The 23,796-nt window shown below is 39.2% G+C and overlaps 1 protein-coding gene across 14 annotated transcripts in view; it reads left to right on the forward strand.

The window, feature by feature from the left end:
* Positions 1–23,796, forward strand: part of CYRIB (CYFIP related Rac1 interactor B) — a 104,066-nt gene that overhangs the window by 75,527 nt on the left and 4,743 nt on the right. For 13 of the 14 annotated variants that reach the window (XM_049633483.1, XM_049633478.1, XM_049633473.1 and 10 more), the window contains 8 exons: positions 4,138–4,259; positions 9,131–9,236; positions 14,893–15,029; positions 16,087–16,164; positions 18,280–18,396; positions 19,497–19,576; positions 20,916–21,042; positions 22,489–22,559. In XM_049633483.1, the coding sequence (XP_049489440.1) occupies positions 4,138–4,259; positions 9,131–9,236; positions 14,893–15,029; positions 16,087–16,164; positions 18,280–18,396; positions 19,497–19,576; positions 20,916–21,042; positions 22,489–22,559 (838 nt within the window). The remainder of the gene's footprint in view (positions 1–4,137; positions 4,260–9,130; positions 9,237–14,892; positions 15,030–16,086; positions 16,165–18,279; positions 18,397–19,496; positions 19,577–20,915; positions 21,043–22,488; positions 22,560–23,796) is intronic. The other variant, XM_049633485.1, reaches the window with a different exon arrangement.

Consider the following 23,796-nt stretch of genomic DNA (forward strand, 5'->3'; position numbering starts at 1 on the left):
CCTTTAATTTACATGCATGCAGGTACATGTACGGGTTTCCACTTCAGTTCCACATTTAAGGCTTGCCCCCTGTGTGCCAGCCAGTAGATGTTGGGATGCAGAGATAACTAAGATACAACCCCTGCCTTTGGGGAGTTCTCAGTCTAGTAAGTTAGAAATGCAAACTGATAATTTCATTTACATAATTACATTCAAGGTGTAGATCACAAGGAATTAACCGTACCTAGCAGCGAGTAGTTTGGACATCATGGAAGACTTTCTGATGGTGACCTTTGAGTTGGGTTGTGGGAGGGTGAGTTAGAATGTTTCAGGGCAAGGTAGTGGAAGGACACTGTAGTGAGAAGGAACAGCATCTACAAAGGTCTTAAGGCATGAGGTGACATTTCTGTGTTCAGTGAGACATTGTTATCTACCCTTGAGGTGTACTAGAAAGAGGGCCTTTTTCTGAAATTATACCTGTATGATTTTATTTTAAGAATAATGGTTCAATTAAGATACAAGCCCAGAACTGCCTCATGAATTTTGGCAGCAGTTATGCTAATGGCAGTATATAAAAGAGCATTGAATTGGGGGCTGTGTAGCCTCTTCTGGTTTTTGGAATTTCTTATTTTATCATGACATTAAGAGCTGTTTCTAATGACAGATCTTTAGCCTGAATAACCACTGTATATATTCATTAAATTGTGGTTCTCGGGTGAAGAGGGTCTTTTATTTATTTTTATGTCCCTCTCCAACCTTCACATAATGCTTTATAAATGGTAGAAGTTTAGTATTTGTTACTTAACTCGATTTACTTATCTCCAGGTAGACCAAAATAGAGTAAACAGGTGGTGGCTTATAAATGAGGAATAGAGTCTTACTTTCTCTGATTCTTTGTTAAAGTGCCTTTCCATTTAGTCATACATTTCCTCTAATTCTCGTGTCTTTTGTGTGACTTGTCCCCCGCAATCTTGTAAAACTACTGATATCCACTCTTGTAGTCTAACTTTATTTTCCCATTTTACCTCTTGCATATTTTCAGTTGCTTTTGCCCTGTATTTTGGGATATCTTTATTCTGGCATTTTTTTTAGATTTATTTTTCTAAAATGATGTAGGATTATATTTGTACAGAGGTAAAAATGCATTATAGCTTCCTTTAACTTATGCTGGAGGTGTATTTATATCTCTGTACCTTCTCATTCTTTCACCAAATACGTGTTACAGAAAATCTGCTGGGTACTGAGTTTACCTGCTGTATACAGTGTATGCACTGTGCACTGAGGTCCCTGCCTCGATGAGACTTCTGGAGACAGATCGTAAATATTACCGCATGATTGAGGGCAAGACCAAAGCAGAACGACTCCGTGTCACAGTTGCAATTTTTACGCGATTTGCTTTTTGTTATTTTTCTTCTATAGCTGCTCTTTGCCCCCTTTGTCCCAGAACAGATCGAGTTTCAGCAGTTATTTTCAGTGACTCCTTAATAGGAAAGTGGTACAAAATTGTTGCAATACTTAATTTTACCTGCAAACAATGAGAGCGACTAAAACATGCTTTCCATTCCCTTGAACAGCCTTTTAAAACTTAGCCTGGTGACTGATCACTACTCCTACTCCCAGTAGTTGATACTTTATTTTGTCCTTTTGTTAGCTGGTTAAGTGGTAGATTTTTCTCTAGGTAATACAGTGTTTCATTCTTTGCCATGAAAAATCAAAGTGACAAGTCTTGGTTGCATTATATGATACCATTTTTTGAAAAAAAGCTTTATTTTTATAGTCTTTCTCCCACCTTTTTGCATGACTTGCTGTCAGTAACGTGGTGCTTATTACCTGTCTGCTATTTTGTTTGTCTTCATATCTACAGCAGTCTGCAGCAGCTTTCAAAATTATAAATGTGACTTTCCTGTGATAGTCTAAACAGTGTTTAATCAGTGTGGTGCTGGGTATTTTTTCCACCCTTAGGGGGAACTGGAATCTTCTCCTTTATTTTTAAATTTCTTGGTACTTACTAAACTTTTAATAATTATTAACCACTTCCAAGGTCTACTTAAATCTACTTGATAATGTTTCTTTTGTATGTAAGTCTCAGTGTTACATTTTTCTGTTAACTTCTAGTCACCATACCAAAAATACGGTTCAGTATTTTCAAACTTGACAAATCTCTTTTGATATATAACAGTCAAAATATTGTCCTTTGTCATGAATTCCCACTTCATGAAGTAAAATGATGATCTGTGTCTACTATTGATGTCATGTCTGTGGTTTCACAATTCCATGAAAAAGTATAACACTGCTGTTTTGCATGTAAGAAAAGTATTTTTCCCTATTGCATCTGGTGTAAGTATAAAAGTTGTGAGGTGTGTTGTTTTTTTTTTTTTGTTTTTTTTTTTTTTTTTAGTGTGTGTCTGTTACTTTGGAGATTATGGTCTGGCTAAATGTGAAAATTACTTCAGCTAAATGACAAACCCTGATTTTTAAAAAAACCATTTAGCTGCAATATCAGTATTTGCTCCTAGTAATCCCTCTATGACTTTGTACACAGAGTATTTTTAATTTGGCTCCTCTTGTGTAACTATTTTGTCACAGTATTTTTATTAAAAAAGTAGATGATTTTTTAGAGGAGATTTGGAAAATAAGGCAAGATATGAGAACACAAATTCTTAAGTTAGCTTTGCACGTGAATGATACTCTATTATTGTTGCTGTACTTTTTGAGTATGTTGAAGTTAAAATTTGATACTCTGTTGATTTAAAAAAAAAAAACTGGTGTATTTTGACTAGTTGGCAGGTTTTAAGAGGTGGAATTGAATTCTGACTTGCCCATGTGCAAAATAAATACGTTACAGTTATTGGGCATGTGGACTCCCTAGTTTTAAGTGTGAACTAAGTTTCTTTAACTTTTCTAAGGAAAGAAAGAAAGACATTGTATATTTGTGGGGAGGTGAAGTGGGTGCAGAGAAGTCTAAGTAGTAGTTTCACAAGTGGTAGACAAAAGGGAGTTCTCAGAAATGCTCTCCATTCATACTATCGATTTGGTCTGCCTCCCCTTTCCCCGGAAGAAAAATGTTTGTGTGGAGGAATTCAGCCAGCACAGTTCCTCTCTAAAACATGTTAATCACGGTGTTTATCATTTTCAGTGCTTCATGCCTTAACTGTAGCATTGAACATGGTCTAATTGGAATGATTTATGAGAAACTCAGTTTCACAGATTGCCCATTTTTCTCCAAGCAAAAAAAACCAAAAACAAACAAAAAAACACACACCAAGTATTAAATAAAAAAGATTTATTCCTCCTTAGAGAAACAAATGACCAAGTTATTAAAAACAGGATTTCTGTTACCTCGAGTTTAGCAGAGAGAAATCCAGATTTAGTCATCTATTAGCATATGTTCTGTGGCTGACACCACAGGTGGTGGAAATGCCCATATGTTTGTGTTCCTGATTATGCTTTTTATGACTGTAATTCTCCCTTCATTTTTCTCTCACTCAGCCCCAAGAATGGGGGGAGTTAGCTTTTGATTTCGTATTTCAAAATTTCAATAACAGCTTTGCAGCTGAAAGTGTCTGGTTTTCAGCAGCCTACTCGTTCTGGAGCAATGTCATAAGTTGAACTCCTCTGCACAGGACTCTTGACCTTGTGCTCATCAGCACAGAAGTTCATTGGCACAGAATTTAAAGCGGTCCGTAGAAAAGGAGAGCATCTAACTACTATTCTTTTAAAATAGTTTTTAATTTTTCATATCAAAACTTAGTCATTAAAATGAACTTTGTAGGAAAATAGTTGGGAGTCTTAAGCTGGAGATGAACAAGATATATTAGTAGACCTTGCATTTCTGTTGGATTAAAGTAAATCATTATTCATGCATTCACAGTCATCGGTAATGATTACGATATATACCAAGCCATGATTTGTAACTTTAAATAATAATGTTTGATGTTTCCTTGCTCCTTTGTGATATTTACAAACTTGAGGCTAATTATTCAAATGTAGAAGTATGAAAAAATTACCAGTCTTTTCTAAGAAGTGTGAAGTTAACATTGAATAAAATGTTAGGCATCTTTAGAAATTGAGATTCTTCATTGTTTAGAGTTATACATGTACTTAAAAAAAAAAAAAATCATGTGACTGTAAATTTTTTTGTGCTTTCCTGCTATTTAGATGCCCAGCCTACAGAGTCTGAGAAGGAAATTTATAATCAGGTGAATGTAGTATTAAAAGATGCAGAAGGTATCTTGGAAGATCTGCAGTCATACAGAGGAGCTGGCCATGAAATACGAGAGGTAAAGCATGTTGAGACATTTTCCGATAAACTAAAATTCACTACGTCCCTCTTCTTAATCTCTGTTGTTTTGTATATACTTTCAAATTCTCTATTGCATATTAAGTGTTACATTTAAAGGAAGATCACTTGCATTATTTCAAAAGTGGTTGCATTGATACAAGGGTAAAAAGGAAAACAATGTTGTATAAATACATAATTTCTGTATATTAAAATTTTGTTTATTTTTTGGTTGCTCTTCCACCTGAAATTTACAGTATCCAATGGGGACTATTTATACTTTTCTTTTTGAGAAGAGGAGAGAACGTAGCTTTCTGTGGCCTTTTGTCCTGCCGGTCTGTTTTTTTCCTTCCTCCCATGCTTCTTAGGAGAAAGCTGCTATCATCCTTGTGGTCTGGACTCCCCCAGCTCTGTCTGATGACTTCACACCATGAAGCAAATATTTGGTGTGGTCTCAGCTTGCTTCTCGTGAGCCTCTGAACTTATCTAGGTTTCTATCCATCTATCTCTTACTCCACTTCTTCTGTTTCTCTGAAGAAGCTGTGTCTCTACTTGTTACCAAGATTTATTTCTCTGCCTTTGTTCTGCGTCCTCCTCTTGGAACTTTATTAATTATTCCTTCTCTTAATTAGATCTTTTGTGTTTCTGGTTTCTGCTTGACTTCTTCCCATCAGAGTATACACAAAATCAGGTGCCCTGTACCACCCAAAGAAACTCCCTGGCCTCTGGGCCCTTATCTGTATTTCTTGAAGACATAGCTCTGTTTCTTCATTTTTTCCCACCCTTCTGCTTCTGTTATTCTTGGGTATAACCAACAGTGCACAGAGGTTGTCAAGGAGCAGTCTGACGCTGGGTTGACGGTCCACATCCAACTCCATTCGTCTAATGATACTTGGAGTATTAGTGAAGGCAGAATTAAATGCAGGCACCAGGAAACAATTCAAGAAATGTTTCGGGCTAAGGGGCCACAGGTTTTTGGCTTTTGGATGGTTAATATGAGGGAGAAAGGGGGGGTTACAAATGATTCCAGGGTTTCTGGTTTAGATTAGCTGTTGGTAATATCATTAGCTGAGGGAAATTACAGATTAACGTGAATTCTGTTTTTTACCTCTCATGCACTGGACTGTTTGTTGCCTGAATGTCTTGCACATGTACACTTTCCTTCCTTCACATCCCAGCAGTTACTTCCCCCTTACTCTGTTGCCCTAGTGCTGTGCACACGTTTCTTTCATGGTAATCATTTCTTTTTGAAAAGACCATTGAAACGTAAAGTTTATGACTCCACTACCACCTCCAGCTTGAGGAGGATAAACCTGGTTTATTACTAATTTTTGTGTCATCAGCACCTAACACAGTGCTTAGTAAGCAGTTAGTAACTGTTGAAGAAAGAAATACAAAAGCTTAGACTAATCTCGCCAATATCATTAGCTTAAGTGAAACCTTAAGATTTCAATAAGTGAAGGCATGTAACCATTTCTGTGAAATTCAAGTTCTAAACATTTGAACATATTTTGAAAAATCAAACATTTATGAAATGTTCAAATGATTAAACACGATCTTAAATTAACTAATGAGAAATTAATTTCTTCCCTATAGGTCACAACAGTTCACAAGTTGCTCTAAAAATGTTTCTCCTTGTTGATTATTAGTGCTACAGATTATTTTTAATTGTTCAGTATTATATCATTAGATTTCTTAAAAGTTTGTTTTATGATTGAATTCTGATCAGCTGGTTACAGTTGTCACCTATGAACAATAAAGAAAAAACATCTCATTTGCTATAGAGATACAGACCATTACCTATTTAATATAGACCATTACCTGTTTTTAAGGTTAAAACCCTTAGGATTTTTTTTTTTTTTTTTTTTAAACTTGCCAAGTGAAGGGTTACTCTGCTTCTGTGTGGAAAGGCTCACTACAATGAAAGTTTTTTTCCCCCCAGAGTCTTTATATTGACTTATTGTAATGTATATGTCAACTTAACTGAATGCAGTTGTAATTTTTTGGAAGAGGGTAAAATGATAGAAAAGCTTCTATATAAGCCATTTCAAAGAGAACTTGTGGGGATGTGAAACCAGGAGCCCTAAATGCTGTGACCAAAGGTTGGGGTTCTCCATAAGACATTATAGTCACTCAGTTCAGTGCCGAAGCCACGTTCAGTGCACTTGTGGCATCCCATGATTGGTCAGGTGGGAAAGTAGATAAATGTTGCAAAGTTAAAAAAAAAAAAAAAAAGAAGAAAAAAGTTCATATAGAAAAATAACACTTGAAGAATAGTAAAAGAAAAGGGGAGAATAACCAGTAATGGTAAGAAATTCACCTGACCAGGCCTTTTGACTTAGTACAAAGGTACCTTCATTTCATTCCTTGGTAAAGGAAGTAAGGACAGAGAAATAAGTAAATAGATATAAAATATGTAAGCTAGAAAACTCTTAAAAACAGCATTAAAATCTGTAGATTTAGGCTAAGTGTTTAACCATTCAGGCATTTGAAGAAATTTTCACTGAGGAATGCATATTGATGTTTGGGTTTAAGTCTATAAGCAGAATGTATTTCTGAATAATAGAAAAACAATTTAAGAAAGGAAGGTACAAATAAAAGCTGATTGTACCAATATACAAAGATACAAAGAACAGATGTAACTAGGTAACTGTCAATATGAAGACTTAAATAAACAACTATTCTACCTATAAAAGAGCACAGTCTATAGAAAAATGTTCACATTTACTGATAACGCATACTGCTCTCAAGCAGTTTTATTGTATATGATGCTAAGTTGTTAAAAGCTCAGTACTGGTTGGTTTACGAAGGAACAGGAGTCTTAATGCAAGTGCTATTATAAAATGCCTTTTTGGAGGTCAGTTTGGCAGTGGGTAAAAATAAGATCTATCAAAATTATTTGTACTCTTGCACCAGATAACTTAGCCTTTCAGATAATATTTTCTGCGATGTGAGTATCTGGTGCAGGAGTATTAAAGTGGAAGGTGAAATGTAAAAACCTATACTGAGGATGTGGAGTTGATATATCTTTGCTTAAATAGTATTTTATTAAACATGACTGAAACAGAATAAAATTTGATTTAATGTAGACTCTGTTAAATACACAAAGCTCATTCTCCAGGGTTACCACTATTAGAGAGGGAAATAAGAGCTCTCCGCTAATGTTTTGATATATCTATACCAGTTTTAACAATTCTGAAAATGAGAGTTATAATATCCGCTACATGACAGTCTCACCATTGCCGTTTACAAAGTGTCCTTCTCTGTGTTGGGCCGTACTGGGTGCTGTACCAAAAATGTTGCCTAACAGCAGTGAAACCATGTGAAAGGAGAAGGAATCAGAATTACGAGAACCATAACATGTTGTCCTAAAAGAGCAGCCAGTGTCCACTTCTAAATCCAGGCAGGACAGGGTCAGGGGAAGTCTTTGACTCCCTCAGTTGTGAAAGTGGGTGACGTTTGCCTGCGTGTTTTGATATTATGAGAATGAGTTTAATATTTTGAAAATAATTTTTAGATCCTTGCAAGAAAAGTTAGATAGGCTTCTCAACAGAAGAAAAACAACTTTTAATTTTTATCTGTTTGCTTATTTCTTGGACAATAAAGTTGTACCACTTGATACAAAACATTGCTAAGATGGGGCTCGAGGCTTATAGAACTTCCTCATATATGTGAGAGTAGTATCACAGTCCTTTTGGAATATTCCTATTAACGTGAAATCAGTATTGTTAACGTGTAATGTCAGATTTCCTTCAAATATTTCTAGGTAGTCACATAAATAGGATTCACTTCAGAATCCTGTCGTGTTTGAATATCATTTAAAAACATTTTGTATTTGGGGCGCCTGGGTGGCGCAGTCGGTTAAGCGTCCGACTTCAGCCAGGTCACGATCTCACGGTCCGTGAGTTCGAGCCCCGCGTCAGGCTCTGGGCTGATGGCTCGGAGCCTGGAGCCTGTTTCCGATTCTGTGTCTCCCTCTCTCTCTCTGCCCCTCCCCCGTTCATGCTTTGTCTCTCTCTGTCCCAAAAATAAATAAAAAACATTGAAAAAAAAAAAAAAACATTTTGTATTTAAAAAAGCAAGGGACGCCTGGGTCGCTCAGTCGGTTGAGCATCCGACTTCGGCTCAGGTCACGGTCTTACCGTTTGTGGGTTCAAGCCCAGCATTGGGCTCTGTGCTGACAGCTTAGAGCCTGGAGTCGGCTTCGGATTCTGTGTCTCCTTCTCTCTCTGTCCCTCCCCTGCTCATGCTCTGTCTCTCAAAAATAAATGTTAAAAAAAAATTTTTTTTTTTAAATCAAGAAAATTTGAATATAGTGGCAAGCAGATAAAGTACACTGTGTAAATAATACATGGCCTGTTTATTTAGTTTGTAGCTTATTCAGAGCATTCCGTAAATCTCTCTGGTTTCCATTTTATTTTGCTTTCTTGTTTTTCAGTTTAGCGTGGTTGGAGTCAGAGTACTCGCGCCTTGGGGAAATCTAAACATGTCAGTACCTCCTGATAGTGTTTATAAGAAGGGCCTCCCCGCCATACCCGCCATCTTGATTATGAGTTTCAACTTTCAGATAGTGTGTTTAGCTTGTTTGAAGACGTTGGAGAGAGCAAGCCAGATTGTTGAAAAAAGCATTAAGTTCCATAGAGGATTAAGAAAAGCACCTGTAAGCAAAAGAAAGATGAAAGCAAGAAAATACATTTCTTTGAGAGTAACCCTCTGTATTCAAGAAAGATTGCCTAATGGTTTGAAAGACTGGTCCTATTTTATCGCGTATACCAGGGCTTCCTCTGTTTCCTGAAACCTGTATTTTCATGTGAAAATAAGATCGTTGTGATTTTTAAAGATCTAACTATTTTTATTCTTTGGATTTTGAAGGCGATCCAGCATCCAGCAGATGAGAAGTTGCAGGAGAAGGCTTGGGGCGCGGTTGTTCCACTAGTAGGCAAATTAAAGAAATTTTATGAATTTTCTCAGAGGTTAGGTAAGTTGAAAGTTTTGTAATTATGACTTCCCTAGTGAAAAAGACGTTTATTAATAAGGAATTATGTAGTATTTTATGTGCACGTCACTGAATTTGTTTGCTACGTAGGTACAGCAGTCTTGTTAGACTGTAAGATTACAGCATGATCTCATCCCTGTCAACTCAGCTCTTTAATTTATGTAGGCCATTTCCCTCCACAAATTATAACTTCCACAAGGAAAATGTCTGAATTTTGTGTAGCCTAAAGCATCCTAGTATGAGAAACCACTTGGTAGAATTTCTCCCTACAGCAAATCCTTTCCCATAAGTGGGAACTAATCCTCAGGCCCTTTGGGTTATTTAGGTTTTTGTGTTCTTAAAATCATTGCTGCTTATGATCAGTTCATGTTTCTAAAAGTGTACAACATAAGAAATAGGAAGCTGATGAGATGCCCAAAGTTACCTAGGGGAAAGCATTGGAAATCATTCGCTTTCTCCCTTGCTTGGGAAAAATTATTCAGAGGTCAGAATTGTGCCTTCCATTCAGTAAGTAAGCAAAATTGGAGTCCCGGTTTCTTGGAGAAAGAGGAGGCAGAGCAGGGAAGATTTAGTTAGCTGCTGGAATGATTTGAAAGACATAAGTTGCCAGGAGCAAAAATGGTAATTATTTGGGTTCTGTGTTTTGTTGTTGTTGTTTTTAAATCTCCAGTTGCCTCAGGAAAAACCAGTAGCTGAGGCAAGAATCGGTCAGTCTGCATCTCAGTCAGCTGGAGCCATCTCTGTGTTCGCTAGTTTAGGGCTGTGCTTTCCAGCTTGCAGTAGGTCCCTAGCACTTCCTGGTAATTTATATCTTGCTCTCTGTACCTTCGTGTTAGCTACTCGGCCACTGTGTCCGCCAACTGCTTGAAAGTTGAAGCTCAATTTTTTAAAAAATGGCTAAATGTTTTAAAAAGTAAGAGAATTGCTGTTTTTCCTTAGATGAAGTACAGACTGTTTAACGTACACAGAAATAATAATTGAGATAGAAGTGTTGGTATAAATTTTCTTTCTTATTGGAAAGAAGAATGTAACTTATTTTCTCAAGCGTGACCAATAGTTCTTTCATGCTGCCTGACCTTTTGTCCAAACACCAAACAGTCCGTAGTTTTGTAACCCCAGAGAACCTAAATCTTTTATTTGTTTTTATTTTTTGAGAACTTGTCTTTTTAATCGGGATTATCTTGACTCCTTCATATTTAGAGTTTTTCTTGGGCTGGTAGTTCGTCCCTGCCTTTGTAGTTTCACTGCTGTAGATGGTGCTCAGGCCTACTCAGGCTCATCTTGGTCTCAGCATTTGCCACTAAAAAAAGAATAATTGTAAAAGAGGCCAAACCAGTCAGGCTTACGTGTTCTCTTATGTTTTAACTGTTGGAATTAAATCAGGCTAGTAGTGTGTGTTCCATTTCGGTAGAGGGATGTTGCAACATACGTAGTAGTAAGAGGCTGTCATTTTTTGTACTGTCATGTGGGAGCCTGGAGCTTTTATTGCTCTAGCAGCTTCTGTGAAGTTATGAGCGAAGTACACATTTAATAGGGGATGGTTTACTCCTCATCTCTTGGCCAGTAACCTGGTTAGTAATGTTTCCAGTTTCCTTGCTGACCGAAGCATATCCTTATTTACGTATGATAGGAACTCTGTGTTTGTTGAGTGAGTGAACGATTAATTAATGAATAGACACATCTGATATATCAAGTATGTGTTGAGTATTTAGGGGAAGCAATAATAATGGATTTTAGGCTTTGGAGGCATAGCTTCCTGTTTGAAATCTGATGTTTGCCACATATCAGTTGTGTGGTCTTGACCACATGACTTAAGTTCTCTGGGCTTCAGGATCCTGGCTGGACCTCGAGTCTGGTGAGCCCTCTGGTTTATATTCACTAAACCTTTTGTCTCTTCTCTTCCTACTTGAGCCACAGCTGAGGATAAATGTTACAGATAGCCCACAAAGCAGCACATAACTGTCATGATACACATGATCCTTCAGAATCTTGCAGTCCCAAGGAGAAGGTTGCTTGGCCTGAGCACCACAGATACACTGTGGTGTGTACTCCAGAAGAGGGACCCTGATCCCTTGCCAGCTGGCATGTTTGTAGGGAGACAGGGAAGCGATCACTTGCCTGATTTGGAAGATAACTGACTTTTGTTGACAAGGCTAACCTTCTGGCCTGGGAAATGCCTGGACTTGCTTGTTTCAGTCTAAGGCCTTCCCAGTTGAGGCAGCCACCTCAGGGAAGGTTGTATGATGATCAGACAGTGAACAGACTGCTTTGTCTTTCTTTTGTCTTCCTCCTGTTCCAAGGGCTTGTTATGGGGACCATCTCCTGGGGTCATAATGAGTAGCTCTTTCCAATATGTTGCTCGTTTTCACTGGGCTGGATTGCCCGCCGTGAGTGTGGCCATGTTTCTTGGCTATGTTAAATCACCCACAGTCCACATCTTTGGTGTTCTCTTCTGAGAATTCTAAGTTCTCAGACAAATCTTTGTTAGAGGTGTGGATGGCAGCAGTGGGAATAAATGCTTGTTTCTAAAGGGGAACTTTCCACAGAGGCCTCCCGCTCCAAGGCATCCAGTTATTTCCCCTTACTGTTCTACCTTGTGGACTACTCTGTCTTTATCATTTCTCCCAGTTGATCTCTTGCTTGCAGCCTTCTTATATAGCTTGGACTTGTGCACTGATCTACCAGTTAATTTCTTCCAGAATTTAGGGCTTAGTAGTCTATTAACTTCGTCTTGTCACCTACCTTTTCTGAGGATCATAATCACGTGGTTTTGTTTTAGGAGCTGCACCAGGGAGACTGATCCCTACATCCTTTCTTCCTTGACCTCCCTTTCTTTACAACTCAGCCAGAAACCTGAACCACCTTTTGGGATCTTCTGTCTCTGATTCCTCTATTGACACACAGCAGTGTGGGCTAGCACGACTCTTTTGTGTCCACAGAGGCCCTCCAAGATGGGAGGCTGGTCTAGGTGCCTCAGAGGCAGATAAGCAGTGCCATCGTCTTGAGATGACTTTTTGTTTCATAGATTTGCCATTGAGGACTCCAGCCATTTAAGGACAGAAGTCCTCCGGCATGGTTCCTGGCCATCCCAACCCAGCCAAGTGACTGGACTCCACTCCTTGGGGGAAAGGTCTGCCATCCCCCATAGTGTAGAGCACTTTGAATGCTAAATTAACCCTGAGACTTGATAAAATCTAGGAAATGCAATTTTCTTTTTTTCTTTAACAGCCTATAACAGTATTGGTGTTTGTGTGGTTTTTTTTTTTAAGTTTTTACTGTTCTCATATCTTTCAAACCTTGCTTTCCACTTAACTTACATTAATACTGACAGATGGAATGAATTCTGGGAGATGAGTAACCCATTTTTCAAAATGGCTAAACTAGGTTTTCCTTAATTGACCTTCACACGCACTCATGCACTTCTGTAAGCCAGCCATACTCCTCCAGTTCAGTTCTGCACACAGCCCAGATGAAGTGGCGTTTTTATGAATGTCAATCTGATGATGTCACTACTCTGCTTAAGTAGTCTCTCCAGGGACATTAGGGTGACAAGACCGGAATGCCTGATCTGGCACACAGATCATATGCATCTTACTTTGGTCCGGGGTTACTCTCCTCCCGGTGCTCTTTTCTACCTGTACTGGTCCTCTTGTACTTCTGCTATGTCTTGCTCTTCTCAGCCTAGCATCTGGCTCACTGCCCTATTAGCAAACTCTCATTCATCCTTGGTGCACACCTAAGTCTCAGCCCAAATGTCACTTACTCAGAGAGGTCTTTTCCTGAACCTTCAACTAGGTGAGGTCCCGTTTCTATATTTTTCTTTTGTATCATGTGCTTGATAACACACGTCACAACCGTAATAATGTGTCTTCTCTGTATAGTCACGCTCCATGTGGGCGTAGGGAACACGTCTGCCTTCATCTCTGTATCCTCAGGGCTTGACACACAGTAGACAGTCCATACGTTTTCTGACCTGCTATAAAAAAAGGATAAGAGCTGTCATTTGGAGTTACTGTGTAGATGACAGATAATGTCTGTGTAATGGCTAGCTCAGTACCAGCACATAATACATAAGAAGTATCTCCTGTGTCGTAATCCATAGATTCATATTTTATAAGGTTACAGAGGATAGATACAATGTTGCTTCATTTGAGAGACCGTTTATTATGTATTATGCTGAAAAGAATAGGGCTGTAGAGTCCAAAACATCTGGCATTAACTATCCGAACTCTTGGGGGTCTAACTGCTTTGAAACTGAGTGTACCCATCTGTGATGCTCATGTCCTAGTTGAAGGTGACAGGTCAGTGAGAGACTGGGTCACGTGCACAGTGTGGATGTTCGTTCCTAGTAGGGTCTTCATACGTAGTACAGCTGGTATATTTTTAAGTTAAGGGTTAATGATCTGATGTACATTTATTATTATTGATAAATATTTGCTTATTAATCTGATATTTATTTGTTCATGTCAGATCACCATCTACTAGTATAAGTTCCTGTGTTTTTAGAATAGAATCTGGCATTGTTTTCTTTGAAAAGAATTGTTTTTACTGTTCTTTTAATTTATTTTTGAGAGAGAGAGAGAGAGAGAGAGAGAAAGAGAGAGAATGAGTGGGGGGGAGGGGAGAAGGAGACACAGAATCCGAAGCAGGCTCCAGGCTCTGAGCCGTCAGCACAGAGCCTGACGCGGGCTCGAACTCACGGACTGTGAGATCGTGACCTGAGCCGAAGTTGGATGCTTAACCCACTGAGCCATTCACATGACCCTGGAATCTGGCTTTGTTTTCTGATTCTGAAATCTTTAAATGAATTGCTTGATTTCTATGCCTTTTTTTTTTTTTAAGTTTATTTATTTATTTTGAGAGAGAGAATGAGAATGAGAATCTCAAGCCGGTTCCACAGTGTCAGCACGGAACCCACTGTGGGACTCAAACCCACAAACTGTGAAATCACGACCTGAGACGAAAGCAAGAGTCAGATGCTCAACTGAGCCACCCAGACACTCCAGTATTACCATTTTTAAACACAACATTTATTAGTCTGGCATTCCAAAAGGAGCACTTACTTTGAAGGGACCGTTTTACTTATGGGATGAATTTAGAATATTTTCATTGTGTTCCTAAGTTGCCTAACTCTTAAGACACTGAGACCTAACTATTAAACCAAATACTTTATGTCCTTCAGTATCCGACAGAAAGCAGTCTGTGTTTATAAATAAGGAGCATATTCAAAGTATGAGAAGTTGCTCATTCATTCACAGCCATGTAGAGATTTGACTGTGTGGACACTATGCCACTGAAGGAGTTACTCAGAACCGTTACCAGTTCATACAAATCAACACTGTATAGAATGGTGAAGATAGTTCAGAATTTGCTGTTCGATCCTGATGTTTAATTGAGATTCACATTCTGCATTATTTTGCATTTGGGTTTACAGAATTCTAAAACTGAATTGGTCCCTTTAAGGGACCAATTTGTTCTACTGAACACTCTTCAGTTTGAGTGATTATGCTTAGATAATACGACTTTTGAAGATACCTTATTTTTTGGGGAATTAAAGCCATAACATTTATAAGTTGCTTTTTAATAAATAAAAATCAGAGATACAAACAGCTTAACGTTTTAATCTTTCTTTCTTTAGAAGCAGCACTAAGAGGCCTTCTGGGAGCCTTGACCAGTACCCCGTACTCTCCCACGCAGCATCTAGAGCGAGAGCAGGCTCTTGCCAAACAGTTTGCGGAGATTCTTCACTTCACGCTCCGGTTCGATGAACTCAAGGTAGGACTCCATGCTGGCCTTGCCAGCATGGAAATCGTGGGCGTAGGAGGAGACTCCTGGGGACCTAGTTTGAGTGTTTACGTGATGTCCTTTGGCCCCTGGCAAAACCTGGAGAACTGGATTTAAAAGTTGTAGCAGATCTTTGATACATTGTATGCATAGCAAATAGCAAATTATCCAATACTCAGTCTTCATTTAGTTTCATTTTAAAAAATATCTCTGAAGCATATACTGTTGACCTTTCCTAATACTCTTTTTTTCTTTTCTGTTCATTCCCGGTTTATCTTCAACATCCTTTTACATAAAAATGTTAAGATCCTTTCTTCCTACCTTCCTACCCTCCTTCATTTCTCTTCCTCATCTGTCTTGTGTCTATCTTTCTGTTTCCCTGTGCACCCGACCTCCACGTTGTTGGAGGGAGGGAGTGTGGAGAAACAAGAACTAGCTTTTGTCTCAGGAGACCCGAGTTCCACTGTGGGCTCTGTTACAGTGACCACATGTGAGACAGGCCCTTTGACTTTCCAGGACCTCAGGGACCTCGTCTGATAAATAGAGCAGGTGGATTCCTAACTACAGTCTTTAACGATTGCATAATAGGAAACGATTTTGTTTAATTAATACTTTGAGCACAAAGGATTTATATATATGATTTTAGTCTGAGGATTGCCCTGTTGACCATATATTCATACTTTTATTGTAATAATTCAAAACAAGTACCTAAGTATTTCTTCTTATTTTTGTTTATTTGGTAATACTGGTTTTTGGGAAACGACCTTTTAGTGTATTTCCTGGAATTATTGAAAAGAAGGGAAGTATTCAGATCACAACTGTAAAACCATCTACAGGGTTTATATGTTCTGTAAGGACTTAAGTACAGTGTTACATAATTTAAGTGCAAAAAGCTATCGTGGATGATACCAGTTCTAGTTCTTAAATTGTTTACAAATTAGGGAATGTTACTTAACTAGTTAAGGCTGTATTTAGTAGATTTTTTCACTTATTTTTTACACTATCATTTAGCGTACATAATACATTTTTCTTTCATAAATGTCTCTAGATGACAAATCCCGCCATACAGAATGATTTCAGCTATTACAGAAGAACATTGAGTCGTATGAGGATTAATAACGTTCCAGTAAGTCAATGCTTTGAATCAGGGGGGTGGTAATGGGAGCCGTTAATTTATCTGTTCAGTGCATTCGCTTATTTGCTTGTTCATTTGCTCATTCACTCAGATCAAGTTAAAGCTAATGACATAGTCAATAACCAGCTATGGGCGACTGTAGGTATGAGAGGAAAGTGCAAGACGTAGCAGCCCATGCGTGGTGCTTCCCTGCTCTTCACCTAGCGCCTCAGATCCCTACGCCTACTTAATAGAACTGCTCCTTGTCCATATAGTAATACTTACAAAATTTCTCTGTGTATTCTCATGTTACTTATTTATTTACTCGTTCATTTAAAGATTTTATTCTTCAGTAATCTCTGCACCCACTGTGGGGCTTGAACTCAACCCCTAGATCAAGAGTCGTATGCTCCACCGACCCGGCCAGCCAGGCCCCCATGTGTATTTTCATTTTAAATGCACAAAAACTTTGTGGATTAGTGGTTGTGAGACCCCATGGTTTTAGCATGGAAGAATCCAGGAGAGAAGGTGGCCTGGAATGGGAGGGGTACTGTTGTCAGCAGAGTTGTGGGCCATGAGCGCTTCTGTGCCTGGTCCTGGGCTAGTATAACATCTCTTCTGGTTTATTAAGGCTTGATTTCCCTTGATTTCTCCTTGTCTTTACCCTTTTCTACCTCCAGGGAGTCAACTACCAGAAGTAAAACCTTAAATAGAAAGAAAATATCTTTTTCTTTAGGTATTTTGAGGACCTACATTGTGCTAATTGGTGTGAAAAATTTCTAGGATCAGCCTTACAGCCTTAACTAGATAGCTTAGTAAGGAAAGATCATGTGAGTGTGTAAGGAGCAGTAAGTGGCTTAAGAGGTTAAAGAAAATGACAAGGGAGATCATTCTTTTTTTTTTTTTTTTTTCTTCTTCTTCCTCTTTTTTCATTGAATCACAATTTTATGAAGTGGCTGCTGTAAGGCCCTTGGTTGGAAGAAGGATTTCTCTTCCATGAAGCTTCTGTTATTTTACATCAGTGTGGTTTTGCATAGACCAGTTCTTGCTGTGAGGCTGAGCTTATCGTCTGTTTTTTTCATACCCACCGTGTAAAGTCAGATCAGATCCAATCAGATCACGTAACACCCAGCCAGCCCTCTGCTATAGCCATCCTGCTACCACTCGAGGCCAAATACAAGGGTGCCATCTTGCACCCTCAGTAATTAAAGGGAAATCCAGTTGTTATCGAGTGAAATATCTTTCCAGTCTCTTCCTCGCCCCCGTCCCCCCTTTCATCTCGTAGTTCTTCTGTCCCAGTCGAGAGCCTCATTCCGCATCTCCGGCAGTCATTCTCCAGCAGGAGAACTCCTTTTTTTGACCCATGGTCTTTTTCTTTTTTGGTACACTCTGCCCACCATCATCTGTCAACTTGCTTTAGAAAATTGACTTAATTGTTGTTCTTTCTTCTAGCGCACTGAGTGGTGCCTGTTACGTGCAGAAGAAAGTTAGGAACTTAGGCCAACAGCTAAGGTCCTCCGCAGTCTGGCTCCAGCCCTGCTTTCCACCCTTACTCTTCGCTAGTCGTTTCCCCTTCTTGCCCTGAGTGCACCGGCTTACACTCCACGTCATTTGAAAACATGCTCTCATCCCGTCTGGTTGTAATACCACGCGTACCTGCCCGCCCTCACCTGCAAGAGCTGCCTCTTCAGAATCCATTTTTGTTTCTTCCGGTCAGACGTAGTCTTTCTCTCCCCTCCTTTTTTTGTCATTGCCTCTCAGCTTATTGTTGTGGATACTTGTGTGCTCCTGAGATGGAGGCCAGGCCGTGCCCTCGCCATCTCCCTGCCCCCGTAGCATTTAGAGCCATTCCTTGTTACAGGAGACAGCCCAGCAAGGTTTTATTTAGTTGCTTGATGTCATGTAAAATATTTTAAGAGAGGTTACTCTTTTTGAAAAATTGCTTAATACCATTTTTAACCTGTTTTTAAATATACATGCACATGAGGGTCTAAAATATAAGAAAGAGTATTTATTAGAGTAATTTAACAAGCATTAGCGAAACAGTCACTCTGCCTCGGTTCTTTTATAAATGTTATCATATTTAATAATTTATGAACTGATATCAAGTGCTTATTTTCCACACAGGCAGAAGGAGAAAATGAAGTAAATAATGAATTGGCAAATCGAATGTCTTTGTTTTATGCTGAGGCAACCCCAATGCTGAAAACCTTAAGTGACGCCACGACAAAATTTGTATCAGAGGTAAGTGTTGCCTGGACAGTTACTCTCTATGTTGTTACACGTCCTGTCAGCAGCCAGAGTGAGCTGTCCAGGCCTCACGACGTTGCCGTCTTCTGTGCGCGTGCACTGAGTCCTGCCCCTTCCCCGAGGCACACGCATACACATCTACCTGCCTGTTGGCAGCTTCCCTCTGGATGTCTAGGTGACACCTCAGTGTTACTGTGGCCAAACCCAGCCCTTTCTGCAGTCTTTTCTGTCTTGATAGTAGCACTGTAAAAGCAACTGACTTAGGGGTTATCATCCTGAATTCCTTTCTTTATCTCACCTCTTATGTCTCTTCCATCAGATAGTCTTGTTGACTCTTCCTCCAAAATACATCCTGAATCTGAAAACTTTGCCCCTGTCCTCCTCTACCTCTCCACATCAGCCCACCACTCTGTCACCTGCATTCATGTTCCTACTGGCCTTACTTTTTCCACTCTGACCCCACGATGGTCCTTTCTTCAAAGAACAGCCAAGTAATCTTTTTTTTTTTTAATTTTTTTTTTTAATGTCTATTTATTTTTGAGAGAGACAAGAGTACAATTGGGGGAGGGGCAGAGAGAGGGAGACACAGAATCTGAAGCAGGCTTTAGGCTCTGAGATGTCAGCACAGAGCCTGACATGGGGCTCAAACTCACGAACCGCGAGATCATGACCTGAGCCGAAGTCGGACGCTCAACCGACTGAGCCACCCAGGTGCCCCAGTAGTCTTGAAAAAAAAAAAAAAAAACAAAACCCAATGCCTTTCTTCCTCTGCTTCAAGTGTTCCCAGTGACTTCCCAGTGTCCTTTGGATAAATTCCCCATACCTCATGGCCTGTGGGGCCCTGGCTGCATGTAGTGGTTGTTCCCACTCAGCCAGAATGGAAGTGACTCTCAGGAGCACAGGGTCTTAGTTCTCTAGCTTTTAGCCGTATCCCTAGAGCTTAGAACAGTACCTAGAATCTAGCCCGCTTTCTTAAAAATTAGGAGTAGGAACCAAATTCTAAAGTTGTCAGTTTTCCACATTGTGCTGGATTTTAAATTATACTTAAGTAATAACTATCACTTTCACTGTTTTTTCTCTATATACTTTTCCAGAACAAAAATTTACCAATAGAAAATACCACAGATTGTCTAAGCACCATGGCCAGCGTATGCAGAGTCATGCTCGAAACACCGTGAGTATTAGCTGATCTTTTTCACTCTAACAATCCTACCGAAGTTGGTGTCTAGATATGAACATGTCTTATTTGGAAGGTGGGAATTAAGTATATCTGAAGTATCCAGTGTTAATATATGAACGATATTAAAGTAATTTGGAAGCTTCATGTAACTTCTGGTTTGAGTAGGAAGTACAGTGGGTTTTCAGGTGCCTGAGACCAGTCAGGCTAACTTAGAACGTAGACTCTTCAGAGTGGGGAGTTTTGTGGTGCTCTTATTGGAGGTGGGGGAAGAGCGTTGGTGTTTTGGTTATGCTTCTCATTAAGCATTCTCTCCTTTTCAGTGAGGAACCTTGCCCTTTTGCTAGATGAATGGTTGTCCTCCTACTTCATAAGGCTTTCCAACAAAATGATGTGTGTAATAGCGCTTTGGAAAAGGAAGAGCTGCCAACTCTTCTCCTTATCCCTGCCCCTCGGTATTAGTTCACAGTCTGTGGTTTTTATCCGACACTAATCTGAATTCTCTTCTGGGTTTCCCTTCACTTTCAAGCCATTTATCATATGTACCACTGTGTTTTCTGGCTGGATTTTCTTATCAGCAGGCAGAAAGAATCCCTCCTGGATTCCTGAATAACATATGGTTCTATTAGATAACTTTTGTTTTTGTGGAGCTTTTCATTTTCCAAAGCATTATTAACGCACATCATCTTTCTGGAAAGCCATATGAAGTAGGAGGGCAACCATTCATCATTATCTTCATTTAGGGGAGTGAGCTCCTGGGAAGCGAAGGGACTTAAGCACGGTGGCCAACCCCACCCATGTGCCTGGATGGTCCCATCCTGGTTCTGGACGCTTTCTGCCATGCCATGCTGCCTTCTGCAGAGACAAAATTCTATTTCCCTTTTTCCCGAGAAAGGAATATGATTGAATTTTAGTAAAACTAGAATGCAGTAATATAATGATGTAATACTTCGATTAATAAGTTAGCTTCTAAATAGCAAACATATTGCTCTATTAAGCAAGTGGCTTTTTCCATCATATTGGTGGTAACAGCCTTTACAAAGCACCTGTCCTGAAGCTATTACTTTGGGGCTTTTCATTTCTCTAAATTTGCCTCATCTCTGCCAAGCAAAAGGGGTGATGTACCAAGAGGGTGCATGTAGAGATCAGAATACCTAAGTGATCACCGCTCTATCAACCTCATTTCCCTGGGAATCTCACCATGGAGAAAGGAGGGTATAATGTTAGCATTCCTTTTAGATATCAACAGAGTGTATCCTTCAGCATCAGCTGAAAGTTGAATGAACTCCTTAAGTAGTGATGTGCCTCATCCAGCCATATCTTTTCTACCCCCCAGGGAATACAGAAGCAGATTTACAAATGAAGAGACAGTGTCATTCTGCTTGAGGGTAATGGTGGGTGTCATAATACTCTATGACCACGTACATCCAGTGGGAGCATTTGCCAAAACTTCAAAAATTGATGTAAGTTACAATGCTTTATTTAATTCTCAACCATTTCCGTAAGTGGAGATCGTAGGCTTTTGTTTAAAGAGCTGCAGGTTGCACTCTGTCACAGACCTCGGTTTTATAGTTTCTGATAATGGTGGGTTTCTGTTGCCTCTCATATCGTGCTGGATGGTTTACAGCCATATACGAGTGCAGTAGAATGGAGGACAGCTGGACCTTGTACTCGCCAGCGGTCCTTCTGCCTGTTTGGCAGTGTAAATAAATGATCAGACATCAGAAATTTCATTCTTTGACCAAAGGCCATTTCAAACAAAAGATTTATTTCCATATGTATAGACAAAGTCAGTAGAGGTGCTCCAGTGGAAAAAGACTATGTAACAGAATACAGATTTTTCTCCTCCCTCCCAGGCATAGTAATTTGTGGCTCTCAGATCTGGGTGTCAGCTTTGCTTGTCTCTACACAAATTTATATTAGGAATAAAGTAGCTCCCTTGGTTCCTCTGTTTTCTAATTTCTCTCCTAGTCACATCTGGTTCATCAGAATTGTAACCAGTGTTTGGTGAGAATTGTCTTCCATTTTCCCTTTTGTAGTTCAGGCTCTCAGCATTTCGTGTCTAGATTACTGATTGCCAGCCAGTCTCCCTACCTTTCTTTATTCACGTCCATCCTCTGTAAAGATAAATGAGTTAACATTTATTGAATGATTACTGTGTCCTAGGAAATTTATGCTTGTTGCCCACTTACCTGTGAAAATACTTCTAGGATGTAGATGTTATCTCCCCCGTACTAACAGATAACCTAAAATTTAGGGAAATGACATAGTGTAATTTCTAGTGAATGATGGAGTGGGATTTTGAATCCACATCTCCATGGTTTCCAAAGCTGTGCTCTTCTAGCGTGTTCTACATTTTCACAGTCTGCAGCCCATCTTTACACACCGTCTACACTGAGCTGCTCCCTTTCTAATGGCCCATAACAAGTCCCTGCCCCATAAGTTCCAAATGAATCCTCCTTCGCAAGTCCTGGCTTGCAAAGCCCTCTGTAAACTCCCCTGTGACTCCCCAAGATTCTGTCCTCAACATGTGGTAAACTTTACTATTTTTGTCAAGGTGTTTGCCTGCCTGGAAAGGCTCCTCTGCTCCTTGGCACTGCGTCCGTCCGTCCTTTCAGAGACTGCTCCACACCTTCTCCGGGAAGTCTTCCCTTCGCCGCCCTGTAGTTTTCTCATGAGTGTGCCTGCTGCTTCTGCTTTGGTTCTTAAAAAGTTCTGTTTGAGAAACTGAAAATAGCATTTGCGTAGTTTTTTCCCCCTGTTCTAACAGTAATAATTTTGACATTTCCAGAATGTAATTTCTCATGAGTTCCATAGTTGTGGTGCTAATTTAAGTACTACTGTTTCGATAGTGAATGTTCTTTGAGAAAACACAGTTTTTTACCTTTTCCATTTCTTCTTCTCCTTAGATGAAAGGTTGTATCAAAGTTCTTAAGGACCAACCTCCCAATAGCGTAGAAGGTCTTCTAAATGCTCTCAGGTGTGTATATGTACATGTGCGTCTGTACAGAAAAAATATATGTAAGAAAATGCTTCAAAACGTGAATAATACAAAGGATGTGAATATATATGTTCATGTTAGAAAAGTGCAGATACCATTTTGCTTATTGGTAACCTTGTGTGTAAATTTTCAGTTACAATATTTTTACAACAAAGAGTGAGTGTGTGTGTGTGTGTGTGTGTGTGTGTGTGGTGTGCATGCACAGATGAAAATAGCTTCATTTCTTCGCTATAGATTTTGGCTTTCATTTTTTGCTCCTCTTGGCATGTTTATTTTTTAATGAAAGTAGACCATGCTAATTGTAAATAAAATTCAGCCAACCCAGGAAAATTGAAAGCAAAAGAAGGAAATCACATAATCTCACCATTTTGAAATAAACTGCTGTTAATGTTTCGGTGTATATAGTCTTCCACAGTTCGTTCTTTATATTTGTAGACAAAGCTCTCTGATACTTATCTTTTTACAAATGTAATGCTATACAAACTCTTTTATAAAAACAACCTCTTTTCCCTTAATATAGTGTGTTAATATTTCTGTTTTTACAAGTATTTTTGTTACTTTTGTGTATTTCTTGTAATGAAAATAAACTTGTTATTATTTGATGTCTTCTCTTGCTTACACTACTTGATTTAGCTACTGTAGCTCCTAATAATGGTGGAATTGTTTTTTTAAGGCAGGATTCTTTTTTCTTCTATTTTTCTTAAGTAAGCTCTAGGCCAAATGTGGGACTTGAACTCAGGACCCCAAGTTTAGGAGTTGCACGCTCTACTGACTGAGGCAGCCAGGCATTTCTTGAATGCTGGACTATTTTTAAATGCAAATCACAGCATATTATAACATCTTGACTACAGAGGTTTAATTTATAGTGTAATTTATTTTCCTAACATAAAAGATAACTTGCTCATTGCTTATTTTGTGTTTAAACACAAAAATTACATGAGCACAGAAATATTTATATAGAAACTTATTGAGGTCACAGGCCATCTTTGTTTCTCACTGCAGTCCACATGATACATGAAAATGATTTCCAGTTCAGTCTTAAGTTTCTCCCATGTTTTGTGAGCCAAACAGGTTGGTTATTCCTCTCGAATGCTTAGTCACACTTGGCACATGATAAAGCAGAATCTATGCTGTGTCATTTCAGTTGCATGGAACCATCAAAGGATTTTATTAAGATTATGAGAAGTATTCTGTAAGCAGTGAGTGCCTGAATAAA

Source organism: Panthera uncia, chromosome F2, assembly GCF_023721935.1.
Source record: "Panthera uncia isolate 11264 chromosome F2, Puncia_PCG_1.0, whole genome shotgun sequence".
NCBI classification, from domain to species: Eukaryota; Metazoa; Chordata; class Mammalia; order Carnivora; family Felidae; genus Panthera; species Panthera uncia.